Here is a 23,267-nt window from a genome sequence, read left to right as displayed (position 1 = left end):
CAAATTACCACGATATCTGCAATACAGTTGTTACACATATTACAATACATTTCTTAAGTCAGCTAGCTTTTTATTCAGTACAGGAAACAGCATTTTAAGGTATTATGTTTCAAAAGAAACATCCACTATTGCATAAAAAAATGCTGGCTCTCCACATAAAATCCAGAAAGTTACAATTCAGAAAACCAAATATACCGTGATTTGTGTCTCCTTACATGCACACCACGTGTAAGCTACCCATTTCTTTAGTCCCATTTAGAAGTTTTCCGCTTCATTTGTCTGTTTCCCTCACTGTCAATAGCTTCATAGAGATCCTTTTTATTCTCTTGTTGTGCATGCAAGTATCCAATGTAGGCTACACAAAGAGTAACCGTTACAAGCCCAAAAGCCATAACTGCTTTGTTCTGTGAAGATAAGAAAAATCATATACAAGCCTTTAAATGAGATATACTGTACTTAATCCATGTCATATAAAAGCATTTCCACCTGCAAAAGGCATAATATTAAGTTGCTCCCTGCTGCTGTTGTGTATGTCCATCACGGGGGGAGGGACTGTCAAGTTCTTACTTTGTTCTCCACTTTTGTTTAGCTTTCAGTGCTAACCTGCTCCAACCCCATGAATAAAATGGGACATAAATTTAATTGATATTCAGTCACTGGAGGTTGTATTTCCCTTATGGTATTAATTTTACGGCTGTGTTGAAGTGAATATAGTTACTGTTACACAAGCTACAATACCTTTATTGTATCAATATATTTACATCAACAGTTCCACCAACATCCCACAGATATTTAGGTGCACTTAAGTCCTCTTGACTTCAATGAGTGAAACATCAAACTTAAGTGTGCCAAACTCCACAGTCAAAATGTTTATTTATAAAATGCTAAACTGTAGACAGTAGACAACAATTCTTGATTAAGACTGTACATGCGTCATAACAATTTCTCTATTCTATGCACATTAAAATTATACTTACAATATTTTGACTAATTTTTCCAAATATATCATACAGTTCTGATTAGCTAGTTACCAGCTTTATTTCTTTCCATCAAAACAGGTGTTGCTTGTGAATAAAAGAAAATAAAGCAATCTATAATTAAATATAATAAATAATATACACACACAGACACACATCACTGCTATTCCTTAACAAGCTTCTTACAGGCTTAATAAAAAGTTCTGGGTTCACAGCCCGGAACAAGGTGGTGGTTTGAACACTTCGAAGTCCTGGAATTCGATAATCTTTCTCTTTAGGTGCTTCATGTTGTAAATCTGGAGGTTGAGGTGCTGAAGACATCTTACTGCTGCATAAAACATTTGCATTAAATAAGGGTTTTAAGGGCTCCATTGTTTAAAAAGTGTATAAAAGAAACATGTATTAATACACAGTGAAATGCCAAAAGCAGTTTATGCCGGTTTGGAAGCAAGTAATCAATATTATTAAGAAAACAACTAGATACGTGTTAATGGAAACAACAGAGGCAATTCCTCTCTAGTCCTTTAAAAACTAGTAAAAAAGTGTTTAAAAGTTTTCAGCGCTGTATTTGCGATGAACATACACAGAAACAATAAAAACATTATTTGCCAAAAGCCAGATGATATTTCTTGGTTAAAGAAGACTTACAGTGCAATCCTATACATATGTGCTTAACAAGAACTGTTGACTTCAATGGGACTTTCTCCTAGGGAAGTGTGTTTAAAACCACACTTGCTAGTCTGATTTATATGTAAGAAATAAGAATTATTTTTAAATTAAGCGATAGTCCACGACGAGGAAAGACAATTTGGATTCCTGTGACTTTATTATAAAATGTGTGGATCCTATTTCTTTTGTTCATGGAGGGAAGCTGGATAATAAAACTGGGTGGGGGAGGGGCTAAGTTAGGGACAACTGAAAATGCCTTCATTTTTTTTTAAAGTAGTTCAGCACATTGTAGCGGTGAGCCAGTGAATACCAGTCACAAAATAATCCTGTTAATTATAGCAGGCCAATCCAATAGGCCTGCAATGCACTCCAATAGATGCTTATTCAAAAGTTCAAATGATGCTTACTCCCAAATAAGTCTGCAGAATGTTATAGTAGTAATCTTTTGTTCAGAGTTATCACTATGGAGTTAACAGATCAGAGAGAAGTACTCAAGTCTGAATAAACACAGTGCACACTGGAGGTTTGGCCCGAAGGGCAGTTTGGGGATCCTGCTTGTGTACCGCCCGCCCCGCTACACGGCAGACTCCCTGACCGAGGTGCTGGAGGTGGTCTCGGATGTGCGAACGTTGACCCCAGAACTGTTAGTATTGGGGGACTTTAACGTACATGCTGAGACCACTCTCATTGGAGCCCCTCGGGATTTCCTGGAAACCATGACTTCCTGGGAACTGCACCTTAGTAACACTGAGCCCACCCATGTTGCCGGTCATGCCCTCGACCTTGTATTTGTCCTGGGAGGAGTGGGGAGTGTTCTGAAGTTGGGGGTTGTTTCTTTCACCCCCGTGTCATGGTCAGATCACTATCTGGTGAATTTTGACTTCTCGATGCCACATACCCTCCGCAGGGGTAAAGGACCTATTAGAATGGTCCGCCCCAGGCGTCTGATGGATCTGGATGGATTCCTGACTGCCCTTGGGGAATTGGAACCTGCTGAAGGTCGCCCGGTTGAAACCCTGGTGATGGAGTGGAATGAGGGAATCACCAGGGCATTAGACCAGGTGGCTCCAAAACGTCCTCTCCCCCTGAACAGAACTCAGACAGCACCGTGGTACACACCCCGGTTGCGCAGTCTGAGACAGGAGGTGAGACGACTAGAATGCCGGTGGCGGAAATCCCGTTCTGAAGATGCTCGGACACAGCTTAGAGCAGCAATAGCTGCCTACCAGGTGGCAATAAAGGCAATAAAGAAGGATTTCTTTGCTGCCTCTATTGCATCTGCAGAGTGCTGTCCCAGGAAGCTGTTCCAAGTGGTCCGAAGCCTGGTCGGTCCAGTTGCTCAGGAACCCTTGGAGCATTCTAAGGCTTCCTGTGACAAATTGGCAAGGCACTCTGCCGATAAAGTCGAGCACCTGAAGAACTCAATTCCGTACGCTGTGGATGCAGTAGGGGATCCAGAATTGACCAGCTGCAATCCGGTTCAATGGGATCGGTTCCGGCCTCTTCCTTCTGAGGATGTGGACAAGGTACTTTCAACGGTGAAGCCTACCACCTGTCTGATTGATCCCTGCCCATCATGGTTCCTTATGAACTGCAAGGAGAAATTGGGCGAGGGGATCAGGGAGGTGGTAAATGCATCCTTGAAGGAGGGTGTAATGCCACCGGCCCTCAAGGAGGCAATTATAAAACCTATTTTAAAAAAGTCCTCCTTGGATCCCCAAGTTTTGAACAACTTTCGCCCCATTTCGAATTTGCCATTTTTGGGCAAGATCATTGAGCGAGTGGTGGCAAACCAGTTATCAGTACACTTGGATGAAACGGATTATTTGGATCCATACCAATCGGGTTTCAGGACTGGACATGGTACTGAAACAGCCTTGGTCGCTCTGGTAGATGATATGAGGAGGGCATTAGACAGGGGAGAATTCACTTTTCTTGTCCTCCTGGATCTCTCAGCGGCTTTTGATACCGTCGACCACGGTATCCTGTTAGATCGCCTGGAGGGATTGGGAATAGGAGGCACTGTTCTGCAGTGGTTCCGTTCCTTTCTCTCTGACAGGCATCAACAGGTAGCATTGGGAGAGGAGGTTTCAGACCCTTGGCCCCTCACTTGTGGAGTGCCACGGGGTTCTATCCTCTCTCCCATGCTATTTAACATCTATGTAAAGCCGCTGGGAGCTATCATCAGGGGTTTTGGGCTGCGGTGTCACCAATATGCTGATGACACGCAGCTCTATCTCTCTTTTAAATCCTCACCGGAGTTGGCTGTGGAGACCTTGTCCAAGTGCTTGGAATCCGTGAGTGGGTGGATGGGAAGGAACAGGCTGAAGCTCAATTCTGGTAAGACCGAGGTGCTACTTGTGGGTGACAGGGGAAGGTTGGGTGTTGCTGACCTGAAGCTTAATGGGGTGAGATTACCCCTGAAAGATCAGGTCCGCAGCCTCGGGGTTGTTCTTGATTCCAAGCTGTCCATGGAGGCTCAGATTTCGGCAGTGAGCCGGGCAGCTTGGTATCAACTACACCTCATACGGAGGCTGCAACCCTACCTCCCTATTCATCAGCTCCCACTGGTGGTACATGCCCTGGTCACCTCTTGGTTAGACTACTGCAATGCGCTCTACGTGGGGTTACCCTTGAAAACGGTCCGGAAACTACAACTGGTACAGAATGCGGCGGCTCGTTTGCTTACAAACAGCCGCCGCCGTGATCACATTACGCCAGTGTTATTTCATCTACATTGGCTTCCAGTTGTTTTCCGGGCCCAATTCAAGGTGTTGGTGTTAACCTTTAAATCCCTATACGGTCTCAGCCCAGTTTATCTGAAGGAGCGCCTCCAGTACCACCAATTAAGCCGCCTGACTAGATCAACCACGCAGGGCCTTCTCTCAGTCCCACCAACGAAAACAGCTAGGTTGGTGGGGACTAGAGAGAGGGCATTCTCAGTGGCGGCCCCCACTCTCTGGAACTCCCTCCCGTTTGATCTTCGCCATGCCCCTTCCCTGGATACATTCCGCCAGGCCTTAAAAACCTGGCTCTTTGGACAGGCCTTTGGGATCTCCAGGGTAGGCTAATTTTTCTATGACTGTTTAAAATTGGTTCTATACTGTTGACTGCATTGTATTTTATTCTGTATTTATATTGTATATTATTTTGTATTTTATGGAATTTCAATATGTACGTCGCCTACAGTGACTTCGGTCAGATAGGCGACACAAAAATTAAATGTTATTATTATTATTATTAAGAGATTTTTGAAATATTAAACAGTTTGTAAATATTTATTTAAAAATACATTTTCCTCTAGAATATTTTGTTCTGCTGTGATTTTATTTTGCTGCATTATATTAATATTTATGAAGACGGTACCATTTCAACTTCTGTAAACCACTTTGTAGGGTTGGATAACTGAAAGATAAAATAAATAGAACTGCAGTCTAATAGTAACTTACGCAACTACTGGGCTAAATGGATCTGGTATAAACCAACTTTCCTCTAGCAGCTGTTGAGCACAGCAGTCAAAAGAAACATAAGAAGCTACCTTACACAGACACCTATAGTTCACCTGGTCAATATTGTCTACAACACTGACTGGCCGCAACTCTCAGGATTCCAGGCAACCCCTCCTGGAGACGCCAGTGAGATTGTGTACACATCACATATTTAAAGCAATCACCACCACCCTCACACAAGAATCCTGGGAACTGTACTTTACCCCTCAGAGCTACAATTCTCAGCACCCTTAACAAACTACAGTTCTTTGGTGCGTTACATGTAAAGCGTGTGCTCTGTCTGTCACTTAGGTACGGTCTCTTCCCAGCGGCAGCTCACACGGATTATTGCGGGAGAATGTACGGGAATGGGAGTGGGTTACCCTAGTTGTGCTCAAAATAACCGACAGCCACAGGAGGGCCGGGCAGCCTGTTTGGGCTTTTACTTCAGGAGATCTCATAAAAAGGCTCCCTTCCCCGGCACAAGCCTATATCCCACACCTCACTCACCTCCTCCTAGCCTCCGCGCCAAAGCAGGTCCACTTTCGACTGCGTAGCTGCGCACTGACGGAAAAGGGGAGGGCTGGAAACAAACTTCTGAATCGGCTCCTCTCATAGGCCCGTCCACAGAAAAAGAAAAAGAGGGAAAAGCGCGCCTCCTGCTGGGCGAAGCCTTAAGATGGCGCTCTGCTCTCTTCTAGGCTTCTTTCCGGAGTGGCCTTGGAGAACCTGACGCCCTCCAGAAGTTCAAACTACAAGTCCCATCACCCCCAGCCAGCACGGTCGCTTTGGACGAAGCTTCCGTCACCGGAGGCTGATGGGAGTTGTACTTGAAAATATCTGGAGGGCGCCAGGCTGCTTCAGGATTGCCCTCCCTGACCTGTTTCTCCGTTTTAGTAGAAAGGAGGAATTGAGATTATCAAGAGGATTTGCGAAGACCAAAAGAATCCTAATCAAGTTAGCGTTGTAGCCATTTGCTTACCGCTGTGAGATTCTGACAATAATCTAGTAGCCTCGTATGTAATGAACCTTGGCAATCGTCAAGGAGGATTAATGAGTGGAGGCTAGACCGTACACCTGAGAGGCCACACATAGCTCCAAATTACGCAGATCCAGTGGCTGAAAACTAACATTCCAAAGTCCATTTCTGGTCAGATACTGATAGTGTGATGGTACTGAATCAGTTGATTTGGATCATTTGAGATGAAAAAAATCCCTTCTGTCAGATAGCAGATTAAGGGCAAGAGTGGATCATGATGCACAGTGCAGTAAACAATGAGATTACTTTTGTATCATTATACATCTCAGTCTCTGGGATAATCAGGTTGCCAGACTCTAGATAGCAAGGGTAAACATACCTTTTAAAATGAACATTATGTTGCCTCTCTGGGTTTGTCAGAAGGATGGAGCAGACTGTATTAATTAGATTGCAAATAGTTTGGCTTTTGCTCAGCACATTCACAAGGCATCCAACAGGCACAATATCCAGTGCGGCCTAAGCCCAGTAATTTGGGTATGGCAAACGTAAATAGCAATGTCTAGCTAAGTAGCTGCTAGAAACTATTAAGTGGGGTATGGAAAACAACTTCAAATCTCTTTGCAAAATAGGTGGCTTTGTGATATAGGCTGTGGTGCATTTGCTCCAATTGCTCCAACCATTATAATCTGGCCTCAGAGAGAGGACAGCTGCCTTCATATTGGAGCATCTTGTAAATATCCTTTTCTGATTCCCAGAAGGACTCTTCAATTGCATTCCTAATCCCAGTTAGGTGGGATAAGCCCCATTGACTTCAATACTACTTTGAGTAGACATGGTTAGGATTTAGAAAGGTTCCATAGCCTTTATTTATACAGCCAGTGTGGATTTTTCACATTCTGCAATGTTAAATTGAAAATACCCCATGCCATTCTGATGCTTTTCCTAAGATCATTTCAAAACAAAACCTTACAAAACGTATAGTCCTGAACTCAGAAATGCTTGCTTAACAACCCTCTAAATTTTCATGGCGATACACAAAACAGTCAGAGAAAATATAGAGTTCAAAGTCTAAAAAGAGAGAGAAAAACCCCAGAACCCTTTTGTGCTTTTTTCTGATATTCTCATAATCTGTTGAAATTCATTAAAAATCAGCCATGTTCACATCCTATTACTGACCTTGCCCCATACTCTGACCTTCATCTTCTGCAGTTTAAAAGTTAAAAAAAAGCCTGGCTGATTTTTAATTAATTTAATAAATTTTGCATTGAACTGAATGATAGTGTTAGGCATGCTCAGTAAAAAACAACTGTCAGCATCCTAAAAGCCAGACTCACAGCTGCTTCGCTTGGCTAATCGGGGCCACACCCACACCAGACTTTGATTTCATGTGAGACAGCCATGGCTTCCCCCAAAGAATCCTGGGAAGTGTAGTTTGTGAATGATGCTGACAGGAGACTCCTATTCCACTGACAGAGCTCCAGTGATCTGTGAGGGGAACAGGGCGTCCCCTAGCAACTCTCAGCACCTTTCACTAACTACACTTCCCAGGATTCTTTCAGAGAAGCCATGTCTCTCCAAAGTGAAATCCCACTGAACTCAATAAGCATGCAAATGATCAATTTATTCTCAGCAAACTTGCACAGGATCCCATTTCTTACCTCCCGGATTAAAAAGCAGAGAAATTTACTAATAGGCAACTAATAGGTTGGTCTTTCACAGTCCAATCCATTTCCTGTGTAGCTTGGAAGAATTTGATAACGTGTGCCTCTGAGCATATGGTGAGTGGTGAAAACACCTGCAATCAGCCCAAATAATAGAAAGTAGACATGTGCTGTGCTGATCATGCTTTAGCAGGGAGGAAGCAACATTATTAAGATAGTTGATATTGTTCAGATGGTCACTTTAAATATGTCTACTTTGCAATTTTAGTGAAGTTTCCTATAGGAAATTCTTTTGTTTCTATTTCTGTGAATATGTGAAGTACAGCAACACTTTGCAAATTTTACACTAAAAAAAATTCCAAAAATAATTGTGGAATAATGGCACTGACTATTCTGCAGAATAGTCTCCAGTGGACATCAGGAGTGTCTCAGTTTGCACAAAATAAAACAGTGGGAGGTAAAATATATTCTAGCAAAATTCTAGGTGTGCTCTATGTTTTTAATTGACTGTGGCCACCTTGCCTTAAATGAAGTGGTTTAAACATAGCAGGCTGAAAAGATGCATTCTGGGCAGACCAAGTTTGTTTTTTCCAACAGCTAGAGTCATTCCTGAAGTAGCAACATATTGTAATCAGTCTGATTTTACATCAGACTGCAGTTTCAGATTCAACTGTTAATGCACGCAAAATAGAAATGAACATAACCTCCAATTTGAAAGACAAAAGGCTATCTTCACCATCATATGACACTGACCAATAAAAAGGCTTTGAAATTAATAAAAATAAATTTGACACAGATTTCTAAGATGAATAATGAGAGAAATAAAATTTTCTAGATTAGATCTCTGTCGAAACATTAGTAACACAAAAAAGAAGCAAAGTAAGAAGAACACCAACAAACATACAAAAATATAATTCTCCATCTTTGGAGATGGCAGGTGTTGTTTTCATCATGAGGGGCAGATTAGGCTGAGAGACGGGGAGTATCCCATAGTCACCCAGTAAACTTTGTAGCTATTTCCATTTAAAATTATTAATTAAAACAATTTACTTCATGAACTTTGCCTGCATGTAGATTCACACTATACATTTAAAGCACATCCAACTCATATTTAAAGTGCATGACTTTCCCCAATGAATCCTGGGAAGTGTAGTTTCCTCCTCACAGTTATAGTTCCCACCACCCTTAACAAAGTACAGTTCCCATAATTCTGTGGTGGGATTCATGTGCATCAAAGGTGTGCTGAATGTGCTTTAAATTAATGGTGTGGATCTGCCCAAGGTATGATGTGCATTCATTAGTAAAGAACAATTGAAAAGAACAATTTTAAAAGATACTTTTTTAAACAGGAAAAGAGCTGTAGGTCAGTGGTAGGGCATATGCTTTGCATGCAAAGATCCGTAATTCAATTTCTGGAAAAGACTATTTCCTGGAATACTGGAAAGCTAATGCTAGTCCATGTAATCAATACTGAGCTAGATGATACCAAATGGCCAGACTTGGTATAAGGCAGATTCCTTTGTTCCTAAAAGAGGAAAGAGACCCAACGGCCACAGTGACTCCAAAATTTACTATGCATTTTATTTACAACATTTATATGCCACTTTATTGTAAAAAACCTCAGAGTGGTTTACAGAAGGAATAAAAACAATAAGATTATTGGCAAAAACAGTTAAAGACAAGTGCTTAAAAATATTCAAAATAATAAAACCAGCAATGAGTTAAAAACAGACAAAAAGCATAATAGCTTCCACATGCATGGGTAGGCTTGCCTAAACAAAAATGTTTTTAGCAGGTGCCAAAATGAGTACAATGAAAGTGTCTGCCTAATGTCAATAGGCAGGGAGTTCCAAAGCGTAGGTGCTGCCACACTAAAGGATTGATTTCTTACAAGAGCAGAACAAGTACTATGTGGCACCTGTAACATGGAGAGCACACCTTGAACGTGGCGTGGTAGCAAATTGGAATCAGGGCACACCTTGAACTTGGCCTGGTAGCAAATCGGCAACCAGTGCAGATTTCAGAGCAGAGGCAGTATGTACTTATAGGGTCTCAATCATGTCAGCAATCATGCCACAGCATTCTGCACTAACTGCGGTCCCCGGGTCAGGATATGTTGCATGGGGATTTCTGTGACCTTGGCTGACTGGCTTCCATGATTTTTTTAGTTTTGGTTTTTGGTTAGGAATCCTGACTGGTTGTGGGATGCTGAGTTGTCTGCCTTACTCATAGGAATCTTGTTGTGTTTAGTATGATATTGCATTTAGGAAATCATCCCTGTCTTTTGTTTTTGGTTTTCTATTTGTATTTCATTTCCCTTTAACTTCACTCTCTTATATCCATAGAAACAACAGTAGTGCCATGCACTCAGCTGCACCCCCCTAAACCCATTGATGATGTACCTTGTTGGTTACATGATGGTTTGTTTCTTGCTCAATAGGGTAAAAGAGAATTCACATACTGGCTGTCAAAGTGAATTTATAGCAGCCCACAGGGTTGGCAGAAAATAGTAAAGAATCTTCTCCCATTTCTCAAACCTCTTTCTGAAGTGAAGGGTCAAGTCTTTAAAGATGTTTGGAGCAGCCATGTTAAAAGGCAGGGGCAGGGCATTCCAGGCAGGGGGTTGCCAACCCTGCTTGGATATGGATATCTTTACAGAGGATCCTTAGTCAAGTTTTATCAACAGCACAATCCAAACCATATCTACTCAGAAATAAGTCCTATTGAGTTCTATGGGGCTTCGTGTGTTTAGAATTGCAGCCTTCAGGGGCATCCATCTTTACTCCTGAGTGCTCCCATCTAACATAAATAAATAAATAAATAAAATTTTATTTTTGAGTCGCCTATCTGGCCGAATTAACGGCCACTCTAGGCGACATACATTAATACACTAAGATACAATATAAAATAGATAAGACCATCAATCATCTAACCCACTCTTCCAGTTAATAACACGTTAACAACTAACCCATCCCAGAAATCCCATAGGCCTGCCTGAATAGCCAGGTCTTCAATGCTCGGCGGAAACCAATTAAGGAGGGGGCATGACGAAGATCAAACGGGAGGGAATTCCAGAGGGTGGGGGCCACAATTGAAAATGCCCTCTCTCTGGTCCGTACCAACCTTGCTGTTTTAGTTGGTGGAACCGAGAGGAGGTCCTGTGTGGCTGATCTCGTCAGGCGGCATAATTGGTGATGCTGGAGGCGCTCCTTCAGATAAACTGGGCCGAAACCATATAGGGCTTTAAAGGTCAAGACCAACACCTTGAATTGGGCCCGGTAAACAATTGGCAACCAGTGTAGATCTACTAACACCGGAGTGATGTGATCACGACGACGGCTGTTCTTAATCAGCCGTGCCGCCGCATTTTGTACCAATTGTAATTTCCGGACCGTTTTCAAGGGTAGCCCCACGTAGAGCGCATTACAGTAGTCTAAGCGAGAGGAGACCAGAGCATGTATCACCCGTGGGAGCAGATGAACAGGAAGGTAGGGTTGCAGCCTTCGTATCAGATGTAATTGATACCAAGCCGCCCAGCTCACTGCCGAAATCTGAGCCTCCATGGACAGCTGGGAGTCTAAAATGACCCCAAGGCTGCGAACCTGGTCTTTCAAGGGTAATCTTACACCATCAAACACCAGGTCTATATCTCCTAATCTTCTCTTATCTCCCACGAGCAACACCTCGGTCTTATCGGGGTTCAGCTTCAGCCTATTCCTTCCCATCCATCCACTTACGGATTCCAGGCACTTGGACATGGTATCCACAGCCAACTCTGGTGAGGACTTAAACGAGAGATAGAGCTGAGTGTCATCCGCATATTGGTGGCACTGCAGCCCAAATCTCCTGATGATGGTCCCCAGCGGCTTTACATAGATGTTGAATAGCATGGGGGAGAGAATAGAACCCTGTGGCACTCCACAAGTGAGAGGCCAAGGGTCTGAAAACTCATCCCCCAATGCCACCCACTGATGCCTGTCTGAGAGATAGGAACGGAGCCACCTTAAAACAGTGCTCCCTATACCTAATCCCTCCAGGCGATCTAAGAGGATACTGTGGTCGACGGTATCAAAAGCCGCTGAAAGGTCCAGGAGGACAAGGAGGGTATATTCTCCCCTATCCAACGCCCTCCTCATATCATCCACCAGGGCGACCAAGGCTGTTTCAGTTCCATGTCCAGTCCTGAAGCCCGATTGGAATGGATCTAAATAATCTGCTTCACCCAAGTGTGTCTGTAACCGTTTGGCCACCACTCTCTCAATCACCTTGCCCAAGAATGGTAAATTGAAGACTGGGCGGAAGTTGTTCAACTCTTGGGGGTCCAAGGAGGGCTTTTTCAAGATGGGTTTTATTACCGCCTCCTTGAGGGCTAGTGGCATTGCACCCTCCTCTAAGGATGCATTTACCACTGCCTTTATCCCTTCGCTCAGTCTTTCTTTGCAGCTCATAATGAGCCACAAGGGGCAAGGGTCTAACAAGCAGGTGGTTGGCTTCACAGTAGAGAGCACCTTGTCCACTTCCTCAGAGGGAAGAGCCTGAAACCGATCCCACTTGATCGGAATGCAACTGGTCGACTCTGGCTCACTTCCTGTATCCACGACGTACGGAATCGTGCTCTTCAGACGTTCGATTTTATCAGCAAAGTGTATAGCAAACATGTCACAGGAGGCTTTAGAGTGCTCCATGGGTTCCTGAGCAACTGGACCAACCAGGCTTCGGACCACTTGGAACAACCTCCTGGGACAACACTCTGCGGATGCAATAGAGGCAGCAAAGAATTCCCTCTTTGTTGCTCTTGTTGCCACTTGGTAGGCAGCTATTGCTGCTCTAACCAGTGTCTGATCGTTTTCAGAGCACAATTTCCGCCATTGGTGCTCTAGTCGTCTCACCTCCTGTCTCAGACCCCGCAGCCGTGGTATGTACCAGGGTGCTATCTGAGCTCTATTCAGGGGGAGAGGGCGTTTCGGAGCCACCCGGTCTACCGCCCTAGTGATCTCCCTATTCCACTCCATCACCAAGGTTTCGACCAGGCATCCTTCAGCTGGCTCCAAATCTCCCAGTGCATTCAGGAATCCTCTAGGATCCATCAGGCGTCTGGGGCGGACCATCCTAATAGGTCCTTTTCCCCTGCAGAGGGTGTGTGGCATTGAGAGGCCTATATTCACCAGATAGTGATCTGACCATGACACGGGTTTAGAAGAATTAGCCCCCATTTTCAGAACACTTCCCTCCCCTCCCGAGACAAACACAAGGTCAAGAGCATGACCGGCTACATGGGTGGGCCCTGTATTACTAAGGTGCAGTTTCCAGGAAGTCATGGTTTCCATGAAATCCCGAGGAGGTCCAATGAGGACGGCCTCGGCGTGCACATTGAAGTCCCCCAAAACCAATAGGTTGGGGGAAAGCAACCGGACACCCGAGACCACCTCGAGCACCTCGGCCAGGGAGTCTGCCGTGCAGCGGGGTGGGCGGTACACAAGTAGAATCCCCAAACTGCCCTTTGGGCCCAACCTCCAGTACATGCAGTCAACAAACTTGGTGTCATGGAGACCTTGGTCTGGCTTCTTGGAGAAGCCCTGGTGCAGGCCTGATTTTAGAGCCCTTCTAGGGAGCTCTGTGCAAACCTGTGTAATAAACCTACTACTTTACGAACACCTGTGTGGAGCCCGAAAGCAGTACTGTGGTCATTGGTCAACAGACAACACACTACTTCCGGCATGGGATAGCCAATGTGCTACCTTCCAGATGTTGTAAGCTACAATTTCTATCTTCCCAGACTATTGGCTATGATGGCTGGGGCTGATGGAAGCTGTAGTCCAAACATCTGGAGGGCAGTAGGGGTGGAAGGATCTGTCAGTTTTGGTTCTCTCTGTTTTTTACTTTTCGAATCTTAAATTCAGTTCTCTGGATTTCTGCAGAAATTTGTAATTTAAAAAAAAAATCCTCATGAAAATTCTTCAGCATTTTAATGCAGATTTCTTCTACTACACACATTATTGTATGCAGTTTTGACTAATGTACACATTTTTGCAAGCAACTTCTAATATAATTCATGTTTGTATGTTATTTTCAGTGATATATTCATTTGTATGCACATTTTCCCTAATATATGCATTTTTGTAAACTGTGCAGTTGGGGAACTGCATCGCAAAATTTGGAAGTGTGAATTTTAAAGGATGACTGTGTTTCAGTTCTCATATTGTTTCAGAAAGTGCAAATTTGATAAATTCGGCTTGAAATGTGAACTGAATTGAATTTCCCACACACACCCGTAGAGGGCACCATGTTGGCTGCCCCTCACTTGTGGAGTTATAATATCATTAGTAAACTGCCTTCTCTTTCCTTACCCCAATTAAATGGGGGGGATTGTCAGCCACTGTGAATGTAATTCATGCATGTCTCTGGTTTGCAAATATCACACAATGGAATATACTTTGATACTAGAAAACTGAATGGGCCATCTGTGCTTTCTGTCAATATTTAACTCACAACACATCAACTGCTGTACTAGTAGCTATTGTTGTGGCAACAGCTTTTATGATGATTCCACTGAGAAGTAAACAAAGGAATAACATTAGCTGGATCCCAACTTTTTTTTATTACTAGAAAAGCTCCTGTTAACAACGTCACATAGTGCCAGTAGGGGAACTATTTCTCGTGAGAGGAGCATGAGAAGAAAGGCTTTTTATGTGGTATCCTAGTGGGTGTGGATGGGGCTGTTGAAATGCTAAAGCAAGGATGGGTAAGCTGTGCCTCCTCCCTCCTCCAGATGTTGTTGGACTACAACCAGTCTTTACTGCTGCATAAAACATGGTCAGGGATGATGGGATTTGTACTCCAGTAACATGTAGAGGGCCACAGTTTGCCCTTCCTTGATCCAAGCCCTGAGAAAGAGCAGGAAGGGAGTTGCCCTACTGTTCCTGATTCAGATCTGCTTAGGATCCTCCTTCAGGAGCTTTTGCCAGACATTTCCCAAACTCCCCACCTGTCACCACAAAGCCCTGTGACTAATGATGTCTGAGTAGAAAAGTCAACAAACTAGTACAATATTAACCCAAGGTTGTATTCTGTTGTGTTGCATTATATAATGTGCAATTGTGATAAGAAGATTGCCTTCACAAGGCACCTCTGTGTGTGTTGTTGTTGCGGGTGATTATCTTGATTGAAATCAAAACATGGCTCAAAGCTTGCCTCCTCTTTCTAACTATAGGCAATAAAAATGAAAGACATTCGTAGCCAATATATTTAAATGAAAGCGTTAACTCTCTTCTGTTGAATTCTGTAGGGCTTAGAAACGCTGTTTTAAGCGGGATCATGTCAAATTTTATGAAAATCACTTTGCAACAACAAAATTATAATTTGAAGCCTACATTCACAGTGTTATAAAATAAGCAAAGTTAACATCTGCTCCCCCTCCCACTCTTTCTGTTCTTGTACATGGTTTTTACAAACAAACATAGGAAGCTGCCTTATACCAAGTCATTGATTCATCGACTCAATATCATCTGTCTATGGAGAACTGGATCCATCTGGCAGGCTGGATCCTTAATTCCCCCACCCCTGCAGGCCAACTTTGACAGGTGGGTAGGGGGTCACTGTTAGCTGACCAGCTGATAGGCTATTACAGCAAGCCCCTTTGAAGTCCATTTGCAGGCACTGTTTAGGTTTAAACCATGCTCGCAAATGGATATTTTTTGTCTGCCAACAAAATTCCTTAGTGCACTCAATCCCAGTGGGCCTCACAGTATATTATTTTTATTGTTATTTTATTCATTTATATCCCACCCTTCCTCCCATGGGAGTCCAGGGTGGCAAACACATTGCCAAAACAATTTAACAAAGCATTCTAAAAAGAACTTAAAACATTCTAAAAACAGATACAGATAAGAATATTCTAAAAGCAGTTACATATAAAAACATTCTTTCATCCAGTGATCTCCAGGTTGCCAGGAATAGTTTCCTTCAGCCAACACATGCCTGGATAAACAGGAATGTTTTCACATTTCTCCTAAAAGTCAATAATGTTGGATGCAGACACACCTCACCAGGGAGGGCATTCTACAAATGGGAAGCCACAACTGAGAAGGCCCTGTCACCGGTCAATGCCAACCATGAAGCACCCAGTGGCAGCACCACCACAAAGGCCTCACCTACCAATCTTAGGATCTGACATGATTGATATTGGGAAAGGTACTTGTGATGCCCCTGTACATATAATTCTGTAAATATGGTAAGTGCGGGTTTATTAGAGTATATGTGATAAGTAGACTGAGTGAGGGGGGAGTACATGGGTTGGAATGTTGAAGTATGTTGTATAATGATTGGCTGAGCGTCTGAGTGTCTGAAGGTATAAATGAGAGGATGACTGCTGAGAGGAAAGGTGGGTTGGAGTTCTGCGGAGAGGGGTTTTTGGAGAGAGTTGTTGGGTGGATTGGATTTAGGCGGGTAGTGAGGCAGGTTATTATACAGCCACAAGAGTGGCTGTATACTATAGCCAGTGTGGATTTTTCACATTCCGCAATGTTACATTGAAAATACCCCCGATGCCATTCTGATGCTTCCCACAAGCTCATTTCAAAACAAAACCTTACAAAACTTATAGGCCTGAACTCAGAAATGCTTGCTTAACAACCCTGTAAATTTTCATGACGATACACAAAACAGTCAGAGAGAATAGGGAGTTCAAAGTCTTAAAAGAGAGGAAAAAAACCACAGAGCCCTTTTGGACTTTTTTCTCTCAGAGTTCTCGTAATCTGTTGAATTTCATTAAAAATCAGCCATGTTCACAGAGTACCTGGAATCCTATTACTGACCTTGTCCCATACTTTGACCTTCACCTTCTGCAATTTAAAAGTTAAAAAAATGCCTGGCTGATTTTTAATTAATTTAAGAAGTTTTGGCTTGAACCAATTATAGTGTCCGGCATGCTCAGTAAGAACCAATTGCCAGTGTTCTAAAAGCCGGACTCACAGCTGCTGGGCTTGCCTAATCAGGGGGCCACACCCACACCAGACTTTGATTTCACTTGAGACAGTCATGGCTTCCCCCAAAGAATCCTGGGAAGTGTAGTTTGTGAAGGGTGCTGAGAGGAGACTCCTATTCCACTGACAGAGCTTCAGTGGCCAGAGTGGTTTCACAGTCAGCCACTCTGATTGAAGGTCTGTGATGGGAACAAGGCATCTCCTAGCAACTCTCAGCATTTTTCACTAACTACACTTCCCAGGATTCTTTGAGAGAAGCCATGACTGTCCAAAGTGAAATAAAGGCCTGGTGTAGATGTGGCTAGAGACAGCTTTGGTTTAAATTTGGGTGGGAGGCTACATGTGCCTGCTCTAGAATAAAAAGGTGGGAGAAATACTGAAAAGCAATGATACTGTTCACAATGTTTTCCTTTTGGAAAGGTAAGGGGCTTCCCCTCTCCCCAGTGCCCACCCACCCAATCTCCTCCCCACCCCCTCCTCCTCCCCTCCCTGCCCCTCCCCTGGGTCAGTGTTGGACCGCGGCCTGGGAGACCAGGGTTCGAATCCCTGCACAGCCATGAAGCTCACTGGTTGGCAATGGTAAAACCACCTCTGAATACCATTTACCATGAAAACCCTATTCAAAGGGTCACCATAAGTCGAGATCGACTTGAAGGCAGTCCATTTCCATTTTCAAACATGATTGTAGAGAAATAAATCCCATTGAACTCAAAAAGTATGCAAATGATCAAACCCACCCTCCACTCTCCTCCCTCCTATCAACTCCCTCTTGCCACTTCCCTCCCCCTTCCTTTGTCCCTCCCTCCCCTACCCATCCCCATCCCCTTCCAATCCCCTGATTCCACTTCCTCCTCCCCATGGTCAGTTTTACCTATCTTAAGCATGATTGCACAGGAGTAAATACTCTATAAGCATGCAAATGATCAAACCTGCCCTCCCACTTCCTTTGCCCCCTCCAATCTGCTCCTTCCCCCTGCCCCTCCTCCTCCCCCATGGTCAGTTTTACCTATCCTAACCATGATTGCATAGGAGTAAATCCCATTGAACTCAATAAGCATGAAAATGATCAGACCTGCCTTTCGCCTCCTTCCCCTCTCCTCTCCCTTCCTCCTCCCCTTCCTTCTTCCTCCTCCCCTGCCCACTCCAGCCCTCCCTCCCCCCCGGACAGTTTTACTTATTCTAAGCATGATTGCACAGGAGTAAATCCCACTGAACTCAATAAACATGCAAATGATCAAACCTATCCCCCTCCCCTCCCATTCCTGCCTGCTCCCATTCCTCTCCTCTCCTCTGCCCTTCCTCTCCTCCCTCCTTCTCTGCTCCCCATCCCCTGTGGTCAGTTTCGCCTATCCTAAGCATGATTGCAGGGGAGTAAATCCCACTGAACTCAATAAGCATGCAAATGATCAATCCATTCTCAGCAAACTTGCACAGGATCCCATTTCTTACCTCCTGGTTTAAAAAGCAGAGAAATTTACTAATAGGCAAAAAACCTTGCAGTTTAAGAACATACCTATAGCCCACAAATATCTCTATCAAACTTTAAAAAGCAGGGAAATTGGGCAGCTATAGTCAATACACCAGGGGAGCAGGAGACCTGACCTCTCTGAGATATTGTAGTGCCCTACAAATTTGTCAAAATGCAAACAAAATTTGGCTTGGTCTTTCACAGTCCAATCCATTTCCCGTATAGCTTGGAAGAATTTGGTAACGTGCTTCTGAGCTTTTGGTGAGTGGTGACAACACCTGCAGTCAGCCCAAATAATAGAAAGTAGACATGTGCTGTGCTGATCTTGTTTTAGCAGGAAGTGTGATGTTCTTGTATTAATGTAAATATGGTAAGTGCTGTTTATATAGAAGACATATGGTAAGTGGAGTGAAAGAGGAGGGGGGAGTAGATGAGCAGTAGAATGCTGGATGATTGGCTGAGCGTTTGAATGGCTGAGAGTATAAATGGAAGAATGACAGGTGGTGGGGGAGGTGGAAGTGAGTTGGTGGATGTGAGAGGAAGAAGGTGTTTGGTGGTGGATGTCAGGAGAGTGTGGAGAAAGAGGGAATTGGAGTTCTAGTTAATAATAAGACAAGTATCACAGGAATAGATGAAACCATATGCTTAGGTACCATTATAAAAGTAATCTTGTTATTTCTGATATTTAATAAATACTATTTTGGTTTACCGAAGGCCTGATCCTTGGCTGGGTTTTTCACAGACCAGAAGGGAGGGCAAGGTAATTACCAAGGCTGAAGGGAAACAGTAACGAATGGTGGTAGCGGTGAAGAGAAGAATAATAACATTACAAGTATCCAGCACAACCCAGAGTTATAGATACAAAGGGGGTGGGAACAGCATAAGCACGCAGTCACAAAAGTAACCAGATAGAGAGAGACTCAGGCAAAGTCTCTGGGAATATTGGTTTCAGGACGTGACTGGTGATGCTGCCTAGCAGGGGGATCTAGTGAGATCCGTGCTAGAGCGGAGAGAGAAACCATATAAAGGATAGTCCGGACTGGTGGAGTCCCTGGTGGTGCCTAGTGAAAGGCAGTAGCCACGAGCAGGTAGGAACCTGACAGGGAGAGCCAGGGAAGGGCGTCACATGTGGTGGCTGTAGCGGTGGGATACGAACAAAAAGAGTCCCTAAAAGTGGTGTGGCAAAAAGAAATAACAAATAAAGATTACTTGTGAGAGTGACTGGCAAAGAGTGTGTGGCAAAGAGTGAGTGAACTCCAACAACATGGCTGAATATATAAAAATGAAAAGAGAGGAGCTGGTGGAGAAGTGCATAACATTCAATTTACCTCACGAGGGTAAAGGGGTAGATGAATTGCGAGTAGCACTAATAGCATTTACATCTGTCCAGCAAAAACAACCTGTCAGGGAAGAGACCACAGAAGGGTATTCAAGCAATCCCGCTTATATAGAGTATTTGAGAGAGAAGTTAAAATGGGAGGCGGAGGAGAAAGACAAGCAGAGGGTCTTTGAAACGGATGAAAAAGAAAAGCAGCGGGAGTTGGAAATTGAGAGAATGAGAATGGAGTTTGAGGAGAGGGAGAAGCAACGAGCATTGGATGCTGAGATACAGGTGGAAAAGTTAAAATTTGAAAGAGAGAAGTTTCATTCTGATGAAACAAGAAAGGACAGAAATGAAACTAAAATAAAGGTTACACCGAAAGATTTTGCAGTGTTTGAGCCTGGACAAGATCCACAGATTTACCTCAGCACCTTCGAAAAGGCAGCTCAAATGTGGGGGCTACCGGAGGATAAATATATGCAATATTTATCAAATCTGATCAAAGGGGAATTGGCAGAGGTATACCAATATTTCCCCTCAGACAAGCCCGCCACATATGCCGAGTTTAAAGAGGCAGTATACAAAAGATTCAGACTGGGACCTGACTATTTTAGAAAGTTATTCCGAAACTGTCAGATCCAAGCAGGGAGGTCTTTTGTTGAACTGGGAGCAAAGTTGATGGATATATTTGGAAAGTGGATGAGTAGTGCCAAAGCTCAGTCTGTGGAAGAGGTGAAAAGCCTCATGATACTGGATCAAATATTCCATCAGTTACCACCAGAAATAAGGCTCCTTGTCAAAGACCGTTCCCCTACATCGGTGCAGGAGGCCGCAGAGATGGCGGATCACTTTGCCTCCAATAGAACTGGCTGGGTGGGGAAAACATCAAGAGAGTTTAAACCCAGACCATATAATGGTGGCAGAAAGGATGTAGTACCACAGCGAGTGAGTCCTCCAATAAAATCTGAAGGGCACAGGACACACCAAAGTGGATCTGTGTACCCTAAAATGGAGGAGAAATTATGCTATAAATGTGGTAGACCGGGGCACCTACGTTTTCAATATAAGGTTGCCAACCCCATTGGTAATCCTGCTCAGGGAAGGGCAGTGAAAACAGAACCAAAAGAGCTGGAAACGAAAAAGGTTCAGTTCTGCCAGATAAACTGGACAGAAGTAAAAGACTTTGATTCGAGTCTAAGAGAAGAAGTGAGTGTGCAAGGGGCAAATTATTGGGCATTGCTTGATACTGGTGCCGCTCAGACGTTACTGAGGCCAGATTTAATAAAATCTGAGGAAATATTACCTCAGGAAACGGTGACTATCCAAGGAGTGAGGGGTGAACCAGAAAGCATACCCATGGCCCTAATAAGACTAAAGTGGAGAGGTAGGGAGGAAAAATATAAAGTAGGTATTAATGCCCAACAACAAGAACCAGTGATACTGGGAAGAGATGTAATGGGGGCACAAGGAAAAATATATGTGGTGACCAGATGACAACTTGGCAAAGCAACAGAAACCATGTTAACAGAGGCTGAAGAAAACAGGATGGAACCTGTTATCGAGCCTAAGGTCGCCATAGCAACCCCTGGAAGGCCTGCTGAAAGAGACAACTTGTATCAAATGGTCTCTAGTGAAGAGGCAGAGCAGTTCAGGGAAGAGCTGAATAGGGATACAAGTCTGAAGCAGATAAAGGACCAAGCCCTGACACAAAAGATTCCCTTTACTGACAAACTGAGGAATCAAATTGTGTGTGAGAATGGGATTTTATATAGACTGTGGATGCCTGCTGAGAGAGAGAATGAATGTGAACCAGTGAAACAAATGATGGAACTTGTACAAAACAATTTAAGTCAAGCTCAGGAGAAGCAAAGTTACTGGTATGACAGAACAGCCAGGGAACGTGTGTATGATGTGGGATATATGGTTATGGCATTCATACCCAGGAAACACGATAAATTACAGGCCAACTGGGAGGGACCATATATCATAAGGGAAAAGCTTGACACAGTGACGTATGTGATAACCACAGACCAATTAAAAAAGCATAAAGTGGTTCATGTAAATATGTTGAAACCTTATCATACCAGGGATGCAAAGGTGTTGCAAGTTACCTTATTCCCCGAGGGAAGCGGGCCTGAACTTCCAGATTTGGTACAGGAAAGCAAAGCCAAAGGAGGGGTAGATCAATTGGAATGGTCGGAGGAGGTGAAGGAAGAAGTAAAGGAAGAGATTCTAAGAGTTTTAAAAAATTATGGGGATCTCTTTAGCAATAAACCTGGCCGAACCAGTATAGCCAGACATTCAATTGATACTGGAAATCATGCCCCAATCAGATCTGTTCTGTACCGTGTGAATGGGAACGTTTTGAGTGAAATTAAAAAGGAGGTCGAAGACATGTTGAAACTAGGAGTGATCAGGGAATCCATCAGTCCCTGGGCCTCAAGTATTGTGCTGGTTCCGAAAAAAGATGGAACCACAAGATTTTGTATTGATTATCATTTAATCAATAAAATTACTGTCCCAGATGCATATCCTATGCCTAGGGTGGACGCAATGTTAGAGTTATTGGGGGCAGCAACCATTATCTCTACGATAGATCTCTGTAAAGGATTTTGGCAGACGGAACTAGACGAGCAATCCAGAGCCAAAACTGCCTTCAGTACACCAGATGGGTTATATGAGTTTGTGACTTTACCCATGGGACTAAGGAACTCACCAAGTTCGTTTCAGAGGCTAATTAATACTGTGTTGCGAGGCATGTCAGATTTTGCAGTGGCCCATATAGATGACGTGGCCATTTTTAGCAAGTCAGTGCCTGAGCATGTCCAACACCTGACGGCAGTATTAGAGGCATTAAGGAAAGCAGGGCTAACTATAAAAGCTACAAAATGCCAGTTTGGGTTGAATGAAGTAATCTGTTTAGGACATAAGGTGGAGAGTGGGAAAATAACCCCCTTATGGAGCAAAGTTGAGGCAATACAATCGTGGCCTATCCCCTTAACTAAGAAACAAGTTAGGGCATTTTTAGGTGTGGCTGGTTTTTACCGAAAGTTTGTGAAAGATTTTGGGGAAATCGCAACCCCCTTGCATGACCTGACAAAGAAAAAGTGTGCTGAGTGTGTGGTATGGACAGATGAATGTCAAAAGGCTTTTGATCTTCTGAAGCAAGCCTTGTGCCAAGGACCTATATTAATAGCACCAGATTATGAGCAACCATTCATCGTGGCTATGGATGCGTCGGACCTCGCGCTGGGAGTCGTCTTGCTGCAGGAGAGAGAAGGCACCAGACATCCAGTGGCGTATCTTAGTCACAAGCTGACACTGAGGGAGAAGAATTATTCGTCGGTCCAAAAGGAGTGCCTAGCGGTCGTGTGGGGACTGAGCAAGTTGCGCCCATACGTGTGCGGACAAAGATTTACGGTGACAACGGATCATCGGGCCTTGTTATGGTTACAGACTATGAAAAACCATAATACTATGCTGCAGAGGTGGTCCTGGGCTCTACAAGACTATCAAGTGGACTTCAAGTTCATAAAAGGCAAGGACAATGTATTGGCCGATGGACTTTCAAGGCAGGTGGCCGGGACTGCAGTGACGTGACGCAGACATAGGAACAAAAAAAAAGACATTTTCCCCATAAAGACTTGTTTTATTGTTAACGCGATGTATGAATCCTACAGCAGGAATAATACTCTGCCGTTATTTTTAAGGGGGGGGGGAATG

The 23,267-nt window shown here is 43.8% G+C and overlaps 1 protein-coding gene across 2 annotated transcripts; it reads right to left on the bottom strand.

Moving 5' to 3' along the window:
* Window positions 1–49: 49 nt before the first annotated feature.
* Window positions 50–5,766, bottom strand: SMIM8 (small integral membrane protein 8). Of its 2 annotated transcripts, none has more exons than XM_061623284.1 (3): window positions 5,645–5,766; window positions 1,164–1,305; window positions 50–404 (listed from the first exon to the last, which is right to left on the bottom strand). In XM_061623284.1, exons 2-3 carry the CDS (start codon window positions 1,296–1,298, stop codon window positions 246–248), a joined length of 294 nt encoding a protein of 97 aa, XP_061479268.1. In that variant the 5' UTR covers window positions 1,299–1,305; window positions 5,645–5,766; the 3' UTR covers window positions 50–245. The 2 variants fall into 2 exon arrangements, with proteins under 2 accessions (XP_061479268.1, XP_061479267.1); XM_061623283.1 differs by having other exon boundaries at window positions 1,164–1,302; window positions 5,645–5,748.
* Between the last annotated feature and the right edge of the window lie 17,501 nt (window positions 5,767–23,267).

This window comes from Rhineura floridana, chromosome 4 (genome assembly GCF_030035675.1).
Source record: "Rhineura floridana isolate rRhiFlo1 chromosome 4, rRhiFlo1.hap2, whole genome shotgun sequence".
Classification (NCBI taxonomy): domain Eukaryota; kingdom Metazoa; phylum Chordata; class Lepidosauria; order Squamata; family Rhineuridae; genus Rhineura; species Rhineura floridana.
The sequence above is the reverse complement of the archived record's forward strand: the minus strand, read 5'-3'. Positions and strand labels throughout refer to the sequence as shown.